The sequence below is a fragment of the Myiozetetes cayanensis genome, unplaced genomic scaffold (assembly GCF_022539395.1).
Source record: "Myiozetetes cayanensis isolate MyiCay16 unplaced genomic scaffold, myiCay2020 scf23, whole genome shotgun sequence".
NCBI classification, from domain to species: Eukaryota; Metazoa; Chordata; class Aves; order Passeriformes; family Tyrannidae; genus Myiozetetes; species Myiozetetes cayanensis.
This window is the reverse complement of record NW_026087445.1, coordinates 9,498,317-9,515,000: the sequence shown is the minus strand read 5'-3', so window position 1 is coordinate 9,515,000 and position 16,684 is coordinate 9,498,317. Positions and strand designations below refer to the sequence as shown.

The following is a 16,684-nucleotide window of genomic DNA, read 5'->3' as shown; positions in this document are numbered from 1 at the left end:
ACAGGGATGATTATAATCCAATTGGATATTTCTGAATTGCACACAGTATTCTGAGCATAAACCCCTTGCCTTGCAGGCTGCATACACTGTGTGATAGAACCTGCCTTAGGAGCAGTTTAAAATAGTGGCTGTCCTTCCAGGAGCAAGTGAAGAAGCTGGGTTGGAAAGGTTGAGTAATTAGTAATTTAGAAACTCTAGAAAAGAGGTGCTGGTGTTGTGAAAGCCACTTTGTGTTAAAGCAAGTCAGTGTAAATAGTAAATGTATGGAGTGTTTGGTACTCACTTGTGAAGTCTTTGCTACTCTGAGTGTGTGCAGAGCCCTCCCACTGCACTGGGACAGGGAGGCTTTGTCCCTGAAATCCAGATGAACCAGGGTGGATGGGGCAGGACAGCGTGGCCACTGCCCTGGCAGTGACTGCTGTCACCAGGAGGGTAAACCAGCAGCAGGAACAGACACCTTTGGGTGCCCAGGGAAGGGTGAGGAGCTGCCCCTGTCCCTCGGGGCAGGTGGGACAGGGCTGTGCCACTGGAGCTCTCTGCAGGACATGGACCCCATGAGGACAGAATGGTGGACAGGACCAGACCATGAGCTTTGACTACAGAGCTGAGGGTTTCCTGAATGCAGAGTGGTTTTGTAGACCAGATGTTTTTTCTCTAATATAGGAAAGTAAAGAAAAGTCCTCATTGATTCCTCATTCGCTCTTTCTTAGGCATCCTTGTTGTATGGTACAAGTTGTTTTTTCATTACCTTTTCTTTAAACCTAATAGGTGAGAGGTCAGTTTTTCTTATGTATCTCTGTTTGTGCCTCTCTAGTATAATTTAATTAGAACAAAAAATGCAGAACCTGTTCCAGTGTGATGTGTGTGTGTCCTGTTCCAGGTGCAGTGTCAGGGTGTCTGTGCTCCCTGGAGCTGCAAACCTTCAGAACCACAGGGCAAAAGCTGATTTGCATCTTAATAGAACCTTTGACATGGTCTGTTCCCCCAAGTTCCATTTGAGAACCAAAGTTAATAATTTTAAGAATGACAGGTTGGTGAAGTATTTCCATGGTGAGGGAGCTGAGCCAGGAGCTGGATCTGACGGCCTAACAGAAGAGCTGGCCACAGTGATCAGGAGTTCAGGCAGCACTGGAGCATTTGAGGTTTCTGTCCTGTTTTGTGTTGTTATTTTACTACTGTTTGGTGATTGGCTGCAAAATGCGGTGCAGTGGATTTGTGCAGAGCAAAATCAGTCTGAAAAAAATTAGTCCTGAGAGTACCTGAGGTAGTGTTGGACTCCGTGTGAAAACCATGTCAGAAACCAGTGTCCAGCACTCAGAAAAATTCTGAATAGAAATAGAGCAATAATTAGATTCAAGTATGAGGAAATGGGTGCAAGGCACTTTCTAAACAATTTCAGTTTTCTTTCATGTAAAATTCGAATCGATATTGGGAGTTCGATAAACATAATTTGATTTTACCACAAATGACTCAGTGAGTGCAAATACTGCTGGATACAATCATATGGCCTTTGTTATACAAGAGGTCAGACTGGATGATCATAATGGTCCCTTCTGGTCTTAAAAACCTGTGAATATATGAATAATTTACAACCTGTCCTGCCAGCCCTCGTTCGTTGAGGTGGTCATATTAAAATCCTGTGGGACTGCTCGTGTGAGTAAAGGTTGTGGGATCAGGCCTAAAGTGAGTAATCATTATCACTTATGTTGAGATTTATTGATAAACGTATAAAATATTCACTGCAAGTAAAGCTGGGTTTCTTTAAAATGGGAGATGCTTTGGCAGTAATATTCTCCTTGGGTTCGTTAAACCAGGCAGTAGCAAAAGAGTTTTGGAAGTCTCATAAAGGGATAGTGCAAAGCATTTACGTAGCATGATGCCTTAATTGAGTTTTCCAAATTATTTTGCATCCATTATTCTTTGTTCTTTTTTACATTTATTTTTCAAAGGAATGGTTGGAAAATAGCCCGAAAGAGGATTTGTTGGTGATTGATAGATGGCACTAATTGGTGTTCAGATACTCAAACTTTCACATGTGTCTGGACAGCAGAACGAAGCTGGGGCATCTTAGAGAGACAAGCTGGAAATTACCCTAAAGTGTTAAACCAGGGAAGTCCAAAGTTCTTTGCTTTATACTTGGGAAGTTCCAGATTCCAAGTTCAGTCATCTTTGGACATGTCAGCTCTTTTCTCTTCAGGTGAAAAGCACTTTCCAGGGCTAGCGAATGGGTTTTTAGCTTTCAGGTTTTTGACCATATTTTTCTCTAGCATATTCTTGTGTTTGCTAATCTGCAAGCTGTGAAAATACTGACAAATTTGAAAAGCTGTATCCTCTTATAACCTTCACTTGTCTGAGGTGATCACTGACTTCCCCTGTCTGCAAAGTTTTCTAACATTAGAAGAGTTCCCTTGCCCTGGGGGCAGGAGTGTCCTCGTCCTGTTCATCCTGTGAAGTGGCTGTTTTAGAGGGCTCAGGCAGGTTGGGTGGGGAGGCACGGCCCGAGGAGCAGGGCCGGGCGAGGTTCAAAGCCGGGCAGCTGTTGCCCCCTTTGGGACGCTGATCAGTTCTGCTGCAGTTCGTGCCTGCGAGGGGCAGGCCCTACCTGGGGAAGGGAGCTGAGGAGCGTCATTAGCAGCACGTTCCTGCAGCAGTGAGGAGGGTCCTGTCCCAGCCCGTGGCTGTCCTTGTGCCCCGACTGGCTCGGCTCTAGCCGGCTGGTACCGGGACATGGCCCTCAGCACTCCCAGGCCAGGTTTAATAACAGTTCTCAACCAGGGACTGGTTTCCTCAGTGCTTCTCAGGAGTTCTGCGTTTGCCCAGGAGTTGGAGTCCCAGTCTGAACTCATTCCTGCTCAGGGTGTCACTAGTGGGGATTTATGGTAAGGAATGACTAAGTGAGTTCAGGATACACTGTAATGCTCTCTTTGTAACCAGGGCAGGAAGAAACTGAAGTCTAATGTTACTCTCTCACACTTTTTAATGCTTTGAATTTCTAGAATAAAGAGCTTGTCAGTGAAATTACTTAATTTTACAGTGAGAATGGTGGAATTTCTGCACTATGGAACTGGCAGAACAGGGATTTCCGAAGGGCTCCTGTGCACAGAGGGTGCTGTGAAATCCTTACCTTGCCCTCTTAACCACAGAGTTCTGCTCTTGACTTTCACCTGTTTCAACGTGGCAAGTTTCTGCACATCCTTTCTTTGAGCGAGGGAAGGGACCTGATTTTTAATGATATTTACTATTTGTTGAACTACGTTGTTTGTTTGTTTCTTTTGGGTTTTGTTGGGTTTTGGTTTTTTTTCTGGTTGTTTATTTATAACATCCTAGGGATTAATTTTTCCTTTAATTTGGTTTCCCATCTGTTGTGCCTGGATGCAGCAGAAGTGTATATGAGAATTTGCACCCAGATAGAAGAGATTACAATCTTTAAAAGCCAAAACTATTTGTGGGGGTTTCTTTCATACTCCCTGAAAACTGAATCTCCTGTTGGGGCTGAACCATAGTGCAGATTTGTAGAGGTGTAACGTGGTCACATGGGCAGGATTTGATTTCAGGCTTTAATTTAGCTTTGGAGCTCTGGCCCTTCTCTTCTAATACATTATATTTGTGTGACTGAATTCCTGCGGTTTGCATTATCTGACTGTAGCAAAGATCAAATCTTGTTGTGTGTATGACTGAAAATCTAATTGGAACAGCGCTGTCCCAGTAGTCTGCTGTGACCAGAAAGTTTGTATTTGCTAACAGCTCATTTTCTAGCAGGCTCTGCCTTGGAGTGTTTACTCACATGTGCTTTGGAGAGGCTGGACAGGGGCTGGGCAGCAGTGATTAGCAAAGACCTTGCCCACTGATGTAAACAGGGCATTTCTTCCCTGCACGTCCTGTTAACTCTCAGTGCAGACCTTTACTGGTGCTTCTTCAATAATTTGTTTAAACTATGCAGTACAGATTCCTTATTTTAGCACTAAGACTTACAAAGGCTTCTTTTAGCAGCCTTTAATTTTGTACTTATGTATGTGACATAGCCTGTGGCTGTGATCTCTGCTGTGAATCTGCAGTTGTTTTGGGATGAAAGCAGAAGGCAGCTGGAAACTCAGTAGCTACATCTAGCTGTCTACCTAGAGAAGGCCTTGATTTCAAGTTTATCTAAACAAGCTCGACTAATCCTAACTATCTGGGGGGATCCACTGTCAAAACAAGCAGCATGGCCCTAAGGCAAACACAGCCATACAGAAATGAAGGCTGGGACTCCCAATACTCCGATGGCTGCAGACTGGAGGCTTTTTTCCTGAAAAGAGAGTAGGAGAGGTACAATTTGCATAATGCCTTTTCATTGGGAACTTTTGGAAGGCTGACAGAGGTCCAGCTTATAGCGCCGTGGCCACAATACAGAGTCTATAGGAGAATCCTTGAATGACCTGACCATATTGAAAGAAAAAATGAAAGCATCCAAGTATAGCCAAGTGAGTGTGGAAAAGAGGGCTGGTGCATTGTCTAACATCTGCTCTACTTCTCGTTAGTTTTGTTCTTTGGTATTCTATGTGGACTTTGGAGAAACCTAAGACAGCCTAACATGAATCCTATAATCTTCCTTCTGAATATTTATGTAGTGTGCCAGCCTCTAAGCTGTCCTTTGCATCTTCCTACTTCCCCCTCATTTTCATGCTCTCAAATGAGGCCAACATTTCAAAAGCTAAATAAATGTTTGTGAATGTTTATAAAAGATTTGCATAAATTTGTCCTTGTTTGACAAAGATCACTTTTTTCTTATGCCAGTTCTGAAATATTTTAAAGGTTTCAGTGCTTGTCTTGACAACAAAGTCCTGCCTCAGAGAACAATGATTGCTGATTAAGTGGGTATGTGCTTGGAGCTGAATAGAGCGTGGGGCTGAAAGGGCCAGTCATCTTAAGCCAGAATTATAATATTTAACAAATGTTAACCCGAGGATATATTTAAAGCTTTGTTTTTGAGGCAGTGTACCTGTGCAGTTGACTTAGGGGGTGTGCAGGATGTGATTATCTTTTCACAGCTAATAGTTCTCACCTAATTTCTGCTAAATGTGGAAGTGAAAATACTCCTCATTTTTAGTCACTAAATGTTTAAGATATGTTTAATTGAATCAGTGTTCCAGCTCTCTCAGACTGACACTTCTTACCTTTACCAACTGATCACTGTTTATGCACATAATTGGACCTGATTTTTTTTATTCCTGTTTGTGTAATTTTTCAATTCTTTGGGACGTAAGACAATTATTCCTACAACAGTAGCTGTAGATTTTTTTTTTTTAGCATGTTAACTAAAATCTATTTCTCTTAGAATAAAACTAAATATCTAATTTTACTGAAGGGGTTTGAAAGACATTTATTGAGGAGATCTCTTTGAAACACTGCTTAAATATTTAGTTCAGCTTTACTTTTGGGTGGTTATTTTTTTTCATACTGGAGAAAAGTACTGGTGGTTGGTGTTCTTTTGTTCCATTAGTCGAGAGGTTGAAGTTGTCATTAAGGCAGGGACTAGAGCTCCTTCTCTGACACAGTTTTCCTCACATCTGCTAGGCCTGTGTCCCAGGAGGAGGCAGCGGAGCCGGATGCAGCGTGGGCCCATTATCTGCTGCTCTGTGCTGGGGGAGCAGAGAGAGCTCCTGCATGGCCAGAGCTCGCTGCAGGGACGGGGGGCAGGAGAGCTTTGGCCTTGGGCTCTGAATTCTGACAAACGCAGTCACAATTAGCTTTAAAAAATTCAGGGATTTTGAGCTTTATCTTGGAAGATGTTTTTAGTAATGCGAGGAGAAAAGTTGCCCATCTGTGCACATATTTTGTACGTTTAAAATATTTAAATGCTAGCAGGCCTCAATATGCTTAGGAAATGTTATTTATCTCCTGCTCTTCCTGTTTGCAGCACTGGTGTGTTGGGGTTCTGTGTTTGTTGTTAAACCCCAGCATTTCCCTGAGAACACTCAGTTGCCTTCAGTGAAATGATGTTGTTTTGTAGTGGCCCCATTCCCTGCTGACCCTCAGACCTGGGGAGAAAAACCCTCCCCTAACTCAAGCTTTAGAATTGCTCAGGAAGAGCTGATGGATTTCTGGAACACGAAGCAAATGGATGATCTAGTGCTATAAAGTTGTATTGGAATACCAGTAGAATTAGGAAAGTAGAAATAAAACTAAATTCGGCTGATTTAAAGTAATTCTATTAAGCAGATTATGCCCTGATTTTTTTTTTTGGGGGGGGAGGGGAGAATAGAACATTCTTTTAAACAACTGATTAAAATCAATTATTAAAACATTTTGACCATTACAGAAGTTCAGTAATACTCAGTAGTGCTCTGAGTTGTAAAAAGATTTTATCGCAAAATCAATGCAGAATGAAATTTGACATAAATATTTTAAACAAGCAGTGATCTTTTTTTCAAAGAAATCATAAAGAAATGGGAGTTTTTCTAGGTCGTAAGTAACCACCCACTCTAAAGAGGTCGGGTGGGAAGTTGTGTATGATGTAGGTATTGCTTATCTTTCAAACTGAGGAGTATTTAAAGAATTAAAGAGGAAAAAACCCAGCATTATATTTAGAGTAACGAGCTTGCAACTTGAGCAAAAATGGTTTTCCAGTAATTATACTTCTTACACCCAAAACATCAGCAGTTTTGCTAATTAAAAACTAATTCTGCATATGAGTTTTGTATTTTTTTAAAGAGTTACAATTTAAAAATAAGCCTGTGGTTAACCTGTGCCAGTCTCAATTTTTTCAGTTGTGAATCCAGGCAGATAAGTATTGGTGTATAATGAATGGCAAATTATGTCCAAAGACATTACAAAAGCCAGATAACAATATCATGTAAGATCTTTCTTTAAAAAAGAAGGCAGTGTAGAGTGCTACAGAGCCAATATATTCAGTATATTACCTCTTTAAAGGAGAATTTCATGTGCTCTGTTTAGTGAAATCTGAATATCAAGAAATGAATGCAAACTAAGTTTTAATTCTTGCACTTCTCCAATAACACAATGCTGAGGAGATGCTGAATGTTTTGTTGTGGGAATGGTTTTACTTGCATTTACAGGAATGATGTGGATCCTCAAAATCATGGAGAGAATGTATTCTACCCTTTTGAGGTAACTGATGGCTTGTTACCTTTTAACGCTGCTTTATTTCAGAATTTGATGGATCTACATGATTTGTTTCTAAAAAAATTAGATACACAGTCATTATTTTGAGGACAATAAAAATACAGGCACTTTTACTCTCCTGCAATTATGATTTCGATTGTCATAGAATTCTTGTGAGGGTTTTTGGTTTGTGTTTTAGCACTTGGCTCAGTAAGATTTCAGCTGTGCTCAGGGACAAGTGTGCAGTAGTTAAAATGCCTCAAGGTGCAGGTTTTGTGGGTGAGCAGTTGGAGCTGTTCAGCTGGTGGAAGTCAGTGAGATCCTGCAGCGGGGGAGCCCAATCTCATTAACGAGGCCTTGGCTATCGAGGCGTTGTTTCGGATCGAGGTCCAGATCTCTGCAGAGTTTCCTCTCCATCTACATAACCCCTGTCCAAGTTTGCTGGGCAATTCAAAGCACGGCTTTCTTCAATAGACCCTTTCTTGTTCTTTAAAAACAGGAGGTTGTTAAATAATCTATCAATAAACTGTCAAGAAGTCAAAGTTTCCATATCTGTTGCTGCCTGAAATCTTCAGAACTTGCCACATTTTAGTTGTCAAGAAACCTCCAAAGAAGAGAGTGAGGAGTTGAGCCTGAAACCAGGGCTAAGGCTGGGCTGTGCTGGTGTGAATTATGCAGGAGGAACATGTTCCTGCAAGGGAGTCAATATGTTTTGTGCTTCACTGAAGGGGTGATTAGATTGATGGAGTTTATTTGGGGACGATGGCGTTTGGGTTAGAAATAAATGAAGCGAGAAGCATCTATTTAGTCATTGATGATAATTTATTGCTGTTGGTCAGAAAAGGGTTGAATTTATTAGGGGGGGTTGTTGTTTGTTCAGGGCTGTCCTGTTTAGCTGAAAGCAGAAATAGAATTTACACTTCAGGGCCTGAAATATTTAAGTGTGAAGGAGAATGAGCAATGAATTGGCTGCAGGAAAGATCTGCAAACCGGGAGACCTTTAATGGGGGAGTTGTGGGCTGCACAATTCAAATTTTGGATATAGAATGATCTAATGGATTGCTTTTGTCTATGAACACAACTGTTTTGGGACTAATATTTCTGGGTTTGCCTCTTTAGTGATCGTCTCTGTTTAATGTTGTAAAGTTGAAAATTATTAATTTATCTGCTGATCATGTTTACTTTTCATATTCATCCTTTTCTTTGCTCTCCTGCAAAGGCTGTGCTTAAAGGTTTCCCTGTTTGTGGTGCTGGTTTGCAACTTGTAGAAAATGGTGTGAGGGTTTAAAAATCTGTATTAATTTTAATATACATTATTTTAGTCGGTGTTTCAGCACTCAGATTTTCTTTTTAATAGCAGTAGGCAACGTTAAACATTCTTGCTCTGAGACCTATTGGCTTCTTCTTTTGTTATTTGTGTTGCTGATGTTAGGAAGTGTTCCCTAATCCCCAGACCTCTGTTCCTAGGTAACAGTCAAAAGCTGTGCCAGCAGAAGTGGTCCTGCCAGGCCAGGCCCATGTGGTTTGGTGTTATTCACTCCGATCCATATGGTCAGGGCAGGGATTGTCCCCAGAGAGGTGTTAACACTCAACAACCCAACCTCCTCCTCCTCTTTGGAGAATTGCTGGATGGCTCCTGCTGCCTGCCCATGTGTGAATCTTGATTAATTTTTCATTTTTAATGAAGTTTGATCATGTTTATTATTTCACATGATTGACTGCCTGGTACTCCTTCCATGTAATTGATAAAGCCCATATTTCTTCATCTGTCTCTTATTTCTTCAGGGCAAAGTTGTGAAATTGTGTGATGTGGTTAATATTAGATTTATTGGTCCCAGTAGATGTATAAATTATCTCTTTTTTTCTCTCCACAGGAAGTTCTACAGACTTTGACCAAGTTTTGTTTCCCCTTCTATGTGGACAGGTATTGTTAGCTTTTCAAAGTTTACAAGAAAATAAGCTTGTCAATAAAACCCCTGTAGAAAATAAAACAAATACCATTCATAATGCTCTGTCTGTGTGACTGGGACTTAAAGCACCCGAGTGCAAATTACAGTCCTAGAATCACTTTTTCCTGGGGATTTTATGGGCACCATCAAAAAAAGAGAAGTTTTAAAAGTTGGAGTTGTTCAGTGGCAACACTACGAGGGTATTTGGCTTTACTTCTGCTGAGAATGCTTGGGTAGCAATTGTCAGATATGCATATTGGTATCAAAGCTTTGTGTGCTTATGTGTTTCATTTCTTCATTGCCAAAACTTGGGGGGGAACAGTGAATGAAATGCTTTGCATTTAAAGGCCTCGTGCTCTTGCTGGAATGCTGGTGCTTTGGGGGTGAAACTGTACAGTGAATGTCAGAAGACCTGAGAATATTTAATTGATGTAATTTAGAAAGCTCTAGAACTTTTGTAGTTTCCCTTTACTGTGAGTTATTTTTAGTGGTTTCATGAAAAGAACAAGAACTGAAATTTTGCAAGGATGCACCAGTGCTCCCATCATTCTGAGCATCACTTAATTGGGCAGAATGCCTTTCCTTTGTCAGCTGACACACTGAATGGGTTGGGTTGAGCAAAGTGACCTGAACTGTGATTAAACTGTGGAAATGGTTGTCTCATTTTAGAGTTTAGAATCACTCTTTTGCTGCTCATCTCTTTCCTCTCCTAAGGGGAGGGAGCAGGGAAATACTCATATATATTTTTCTCATGTATATGTTTCTACTAGAAATATTTATGCTTCCTGTGTGTAGATTTATTGTACCTAGGGGTTTTGTTTGTTCTGTTGTTGTTGGTTTTCCTCAGCGATATAACATTTTGAAAGATAAGAACACTGAGAACCCATATGGGGTGCAAATGAGAACATAATGAAAAGTGATTCCCATTTCTGGATCCACTTGTTTGTCTGAGTATCACAGACTGTCACTGAGAGACTAGAAGCCAACTCCTTTAAAGACACCCCTGTTCCTCTGTGCCCTTCCTGCAGCCCTCACTGCTGTCTGCCCAGCTAGAGAGGAGCTTTCTGGTGCTCCCAGCCTGGGAGGCTCTGAGTGGCCTTGTGCCTGTTTGGGAGCAGAGCTGTGAATCCCAAGGGTTGATATTGGGATCTTAGGAGGAACCTGTGCCTGCTGGAAGTTTATCCTTCCCTGGCACCGAAACTTGAGCAGGACCTGTGGGGCAGATTTGGTTTCTGCAGATCACACACATGCAAGACTCTTCAGGTTTGCTCTGGGGGAACTCACCAGCTCGTCACAGTTGTTTAATAAACAAGCTTCTCCCCACTGCTAAGGAAATGTGTTTTCCCCCCGTTCCATAATTGTAATTGTCAGCTCCAGTGCTGTTTCTCACACACACTCTGCTCTCAACCTTGTTAAAATTAAGCATATAATCCCCTTTTAAAACACCATACTAAAATCACCATAGTAACATTACATCCAAGCTTTACAGATAAAACACACCACCAGTGAGGGACTTTTGGGTATCCCCAGCAGCTCAGTGTGGTTTATGGAAGTGGTTGCTCTGCTGACATTTAGATTTCAGGAGGATGATTGTGCTTCCACTGGCTATTTCTCAGACTACTGAGATGCTTTAAACATCTGTCTTTCTGTCCATCTTCATCACTGCATGTTTTTCCTTCCCTGTTTGGAATCCACTGAAGGATTTTTCTAAGCTGGACAATGACATCTTTCCCATCTGGATCCAACTTTTATTTCAGAAAGTCTGTTTCTCTTTGTTTCCTCTGGGCACTGAGGGTATAATCTCCCCCAGAAATTGTTTATGGCATTGTGTATGACATCATAGAATATTCTGAGACCTGTGACTGTTAGTTAAATGGCCTGGAGTTTAATGGGATATTTGTTGCAGTCGGTGGAAGTGACTTGTAAAGCTTCACATGTCGGTGCAAGTCAGATTTCTCAGTTCTCAGTAAACCTAAAAAACCCTAGAACATAACCTGAAATAAATATTAATTTCATGTCATTAAAAATATTTTGGGTCACGTGGGAGAATGTGGGGTTGGTTTGTACTGTGTGCACTTTGTGGAAGGTGGTTGATAGAGTCATTTTCATTTAAAGATAAATTTAGCATTTTTAGTATCCTCCCACATTTAAAAAATGGAAAAAACCCAAACCACAACCCCCCCACTCATCCCTCATCAAACAAGGAGCATGTTTAAGATTCTAGAGGGTGCATACTCTCAAAGTTAATGTCTCAAAAAACTCTACTGAAAGAGGAAATGTTGCAGGTTCAATGACTTGCTACTTGACACAGAGTTAGCTCAGCATTAATTTTCCCCTGTTGCTCTCTGTTCCAGCCATGCAGTTAACCAAGTGGGGCAGAACTTTACGTTTGTGCTCACAGACATTGACAGCAAGCAGAGGTTTGGATTCTGTCGCTTATCTTCTGGGGCCAAGAGCTGCTTCTGTATCTTAAGGTAGGTCTGTGCTTTGGCTGCTGGCTGACTCCAGGAGCAGTGTTTGGCTTTGCTGTTACGCTGCAATTATCATTTCCAGCTGTTCAAAATTGTTTTCCTATCTGGCCCTCAAAGTCACTGCTCTTCTGCACGAGGGGTGCAAAATCTCTTGCACTTGGAGTTGCTCTGTAGATAACTGTGTTTGTTTGTGGTCAACGTTCTGGGGTTGACAATGTGGAAGATCTCTGTGCAGTAATTTGATATGACAGAGCACGATGGCAGCTGTTATCTTTAGCTGTCACAGCTGATCTTGTTAAGACATTTTGTGGACATTTGTATATGCAAGTTTTATTAACAAAGCATCTGTTGGTAACTGAGAGAATGTCACTGATGCTCTCCACAGCCCCAGAGATGGGATGTGTGAGCTCTGCTCTGTCCCACTGAGGGGTTTGTGAAGTTTGGCATAATGAAGGCTGTCAGTGGGAGTTGGGAGCAATGCATTTCACAGAAATGGGCAAACAGGCCCTATCAGAGTAGATTTTGATGACCTCCCACAGCCATGTAGGAATACAGCCCATAACTTTTTATTTACATTTGCTGCAAGAAATGCTTCTTGCATTCCATCTTTTCTCTAGTAGACACCTCAGCTGGGATCAGCTCTGGCATTTCAGCAGTGTGGACATGTCCTGCAGACAGGAAGGTGCTCCCCAGCTCCTCCTGTAGCTGCTGCCCTGTAGAGCCGGGGGCTGAGTCCCCGAGTCTCATGTGGGCAGTGTCTGGTTGGCTTTTCCTGATTAATGTCAAATGAAAGGAGAAACAGAGTTTTAAAAGGACAATCTGAAGGAGGAATAGTCTGAGTCCCTTCTTGCTCCCCCCTGGCTCAGAGCTCTGTGCTGTCAGCCCCCTTTTGCCAAGCAAGTGCCAAGAAGAAACGGAGTTGTTCTGTTGTAGTTAAATGTCTTCTGCCTCAAGTCAGAACCACAGAAACCAACCCAGTGGATGAACTGGGACTCCTCACCTCGCTGCTATTGCCTCCTTCTCCTGTGAACTGATGAGAAAAAGAAAGCTCATCATTAATGCAAGTTTATGCAAGTTTTAGAGAATAATGAAGAGTGTAAATCAGCCTTACATGAACTCACTTCTCTATTCCCAGGACTGCAGCTCCCATTATTGATGTGAATCTTCTCAATGTCCTTTATGGATTAAAGGATGGTGCATGGTAAATGGATGGGGGAAAACATGCAAGAATGTGAGAGTGATAGGAAAAGGCAAATGGGGATGAAAAGAATGTGGGTCTATTTGCTTTTAGGTTACAGATTGGATGGCAGCAAGCTTCAAGTATTCCTTGCGCTGAGGAGTTCTTTTCACTCAGCTCTTTAACAAGTTTCTGCAGAGCTCTGGAAGCAAAGTTGAGAGCTGACGCAGTGCTGGAAGGCCACAGGTCGGGGTCTGGACTGAGCTCTGAATGACCCCGAGTTTTTTGCTGTCTGTGTAGAATCGGCCTCGTCCTCGCTCCCCTTGCCCTCGGCTCGGCTGACCCTGAGCGGCTGCGCTGCGCGCAGGGGCCGCCAGAGGGCGCGGGGGGCGCGGGCACGGCCCGGGAGCTCAGGTGGGACACAGGTGGGACACAGGTGAGATATGGGTGAGATACAGATAGGACACAGGTGGGATACGGGTGAGATACGGGTGAGACATGGGTGAGATACAGACCCCCTGAGAGAGCACAGGTGAGATACAGGTGAGACACAGACCCCTGAGAGAGAACAGGTGAGACACAGGTGAGATACAGATGAGATACAGGTGAGACACAGACCCCTTGAGGGTGAGCACAGGTTAGACACAGACCCCTGGGGGATTTGGGATGTGACCCCAGATGAGTCCCGGACCCCCAAGGGATTGGTTTGTGACTCCCAGTGAGATACGGAACCGGCTTGGGGGGTGACCCCAGGTGAGTGACAGACCTCCTGGAGGTTGGGGGTGTGAACCCAGGTGAGTCACACCCTCCATGGGTTTGGGATCTGAGCCCCAGACCCAGAGGCTCTCGTGGCACACACCAGAATCTCCTGGGGAACTTGAAATTCCAGACTGCCTTTTTCAACACCTTACAAAACCTAAAATGGGCTTTTGAATTACTCTCTCACAGTAAGGTGAGAGCTGATGTCCAGTCATCAATTTCTGAGCTCTAATTTGGGAATTAGAAAAAAATTCACAGCCAGGGATTTTTTCTTTCTAAGACTTTATTTAAGGATTTCAGGATTTTGGCCCCCAGTAGAATAAATCCTAATGGATATGCATTAAGAGGCTGAATTTTATTGTTTCTGGAGGTTTGCTTTAATCTAACTTTGCATCAGATTTCACAGGGGCTTTGGAGGGAGGACAGCGTGGATAGTTCTGGACTTAGTGAAGAGCTCTGGTCTTTTATTTCAAAAGGAAACAAAACCAAACCCAACTTTGCATCGCTTTGCTTTGGTTCACAAACTTCCTGGGCCAAGTTTGACAAGGTCCCACAGCCATGTGCAACTGTGATTTCAGTTTTTCTGAATTTGAAGGTTTCAGTGGGTATTCAGGGTTTGTACCAGACTGGAAATCATTCTCCTCAAGTGAAATGCAGAAACATTTGTGTGGAAATCCCTCTCGGCCAAAATAGCTGAGCTCTGCACCACTCTTTTTCTAAGATAAAAAGAAATGAATCCATAATAGTTTGTGACAGATGGCAGAAAATGTAACTAACTGAATGTGATTCTGTATGGAGTTATTTGAGGGTTTTGGTGTGATTTGTTGTGAGTTCCTCTCCTCCCCCCTTTCCTTCCCTTTGATTGCAGTCTTTGTCCATTTATTCTTAGGACAGAATAAGATTTCTGAGCAGGGGCCTCTCTTGTGGTGCAAAGTGAGAATTGTTTTTAATTGAGCAGAAACATGTGGAAGGATCAGGAATATCTCAAGGGATTACAGAAAAATTCCAAATTTGTACTACTTACAGCTTGTGTTTAGAGCGGGGTCTGCTGGGAATAAATGTTAGTTAGTGTGACCTGTGACCTTAAAAACTGTTGACATGGATTTCAGCCAGAAACTGGCCACAGAACTCCTTTGTTAGGCTCATTCATAGCTCCTTGAAAACTCCAGTCAGTGAAAGTTGCCAGCTCAAATCTAAGGAAAGCAGAGAGCCCTTTTTTTTCCTTTTTTTTTTTTTTTCTTTTTTTTTCCCATGCTTTGGAAACAGTGGCCGCCCCTTAACCAGCAAGACTCCTTTAATAGGGCTGCAGGGCCGAGCCCTGATTGGAACTGACAGCTTCCTGGCCCGCCAGTGCCAACTGGCAGGGCACTGAGCCATGGCACAACCGCCCCGGGGCTGCCCCTGCCCGGCTGCCCCCGGGACAGCCACATCCCCCAGGACAGCCACATCACCCTCCAGGACAGCCACATCACCCCCCGGGACAGCCACATCACCCCCCAGGACAGCCACATCACCCACTGGGACAGCCACATCACCCCCCAGGACAGCCACATCACCCCCTGGGACAGCCACATCACCCCCCAGGACAGCCACATCCCCCAGGACAGCCACATCACCCCCCAGGACAGCCACATCACCCCCCGGGACAGCCACATCCCCCAGGACAGCCACATCACCCCCAGCCCTGCCTTGGGGCACCAGACGGACTCTTTGGGGCAGGGGCTGTTTCAGAATCGTTTCCCCTTGTCACTGATTTGGCCAGAAGCCATGGGGGAGTGTTTACACCTGGGGCAGAGAACACATTTTGATTTTAGAGTTTTGACATTGTTGTGAAGTGCTTTGAAAAAACTCATCAGCACACTGGGAAGGGGTTAGCTTTACAGAACCTCCTTCTTGGGTGCTCCTTTCTGCACCAGTTTCCCCCTTTGCTGGGTTGTTGTGCCTCAGCTGGTTCCCAGGGCACTCTGTGTCTGGCTGCACGAAGGCTCACCTGCCCTGAAGGTGCTTTGGAAGGAAGAGGCACTGTCCCATCAGTGAGTTCGTTTATGTACCGTGACCCTTTCTGCTGTCTCTCAGCTGTGAGGTGCCACAGGTTCAACATCCTTTGAACAGCCTGCCCTGTTCAAACACCCAAAGATTCAAGTTTTGATTCAGGTATTTCGTAAAGGCTTCATTTGCCACAAGTGCACACGAGGTAAGGCCGATATGCTGGTGGAATGTTGTCCATGGGATTGTTCTAAAGAAGAAAATAGATGCAATGCTAGCCAGTCCTGACTGCTGTTTGCCAGGGATGGAGAGGATGGGGGAGGAATGGGAAGCTGCCTCCCCCTTGCAGCCACCCTTTTCCACTGAAGAAATGAGATTCTTGCCTTTTTCTTCATCTTTATCATCCTCTTTGAATCCTTGTGCTGGTGTTTGTAGCCTCAGCCTGGGCTTCCTACCCAACTGAGTTTCACTGGATTCCACCCACTTTTCCAGAGCTGACTTTGCTGCCTTCCTGCACATACCAGGAACATTTGGTTCATGGCAGTGAGTCAGGTTGGAGTAACTCAGCTCAACAAAAGCTCGAGCCTATAGAAATTCTGTGATAACCCATGGAAATTATTCAATACTTAAATCAGAAAGGTTGATGTACTTTGTTGTTGTTCTCAAATGTTCTGTGGCTGTTGTTTGAGAGGAGGATTTGTAGATGAGTAAGGAAGGACATCCCATTCTCAGTGGGTCTGGAGGAAAGTTTGGAACATTAACAGGCACAGATTTGTCATACATGCTTTGAACTAGTGTTAATGGGAGTGTTCTTCTGTGCAGTGTGCTGGCATTGATGACAAAGAATTGAATGCATTTAGTAGCAATCTGATATATGGGGAGGCTGAGCCTCAGAATTCTTCTTGTTAACTAAAAATTCTTACCTGATTTACAGTGGCTTCATACTTTGTTGTTTTTCCTTTGCATATATAAAGTAAATTAATAGGAACACTGTTTTGTGCCTGCTAAGAAAGTAGTTATGCTGCTCTTATTTTGGAGTGAATTGGAAGGTGGAGAAGGGGACCAGCACAGAGAAGGACAAGGAGCCAGTTGTGCACCCAGTTGCCATTATTGGCACGGGCCATGGGTGTGCACCTGAAGCACTTTTGCTCTGGCAAGCTGAGTGCAATGAATTTTGGGTGCCTTTCCTTGGAAAGGTTCTGCTCAGTTCACTGCAGCCCGTGTGACATTAGTGCTTTTAT

At 43.4% G+C, this 16,684-nt stretch overlaps 1 protein-coding gene across 4 annotated transcripts in view; it reads left to right on the top strand.

Moving 5' to 3' along the window:
* The window catches only part of DENND1A (DENN domain containing 1A), a 144,879-nt gene that overhangs the window by 32,534 nt on the left and 95,661 nt on the right, over positions 1-16,684 (top strand). For all 4 annotated transcript variants that reach the window (XM_050319891.1, XM_050319888.1, XM_050319889.1 and 1 more), the window contains exons 4-5: positions 8,976-9,025; positions 11,405-11,524. In XM_050319891.1, the coding sequence (XP_050175848.1) occupies positions 8,976-9,025; positions 11,405-11,524 (170 nt within the window). The remainder of the gene's footprint in view (positions 1-8,975; positions 9,026-11,404; positions 11,525-16,684) is intronic.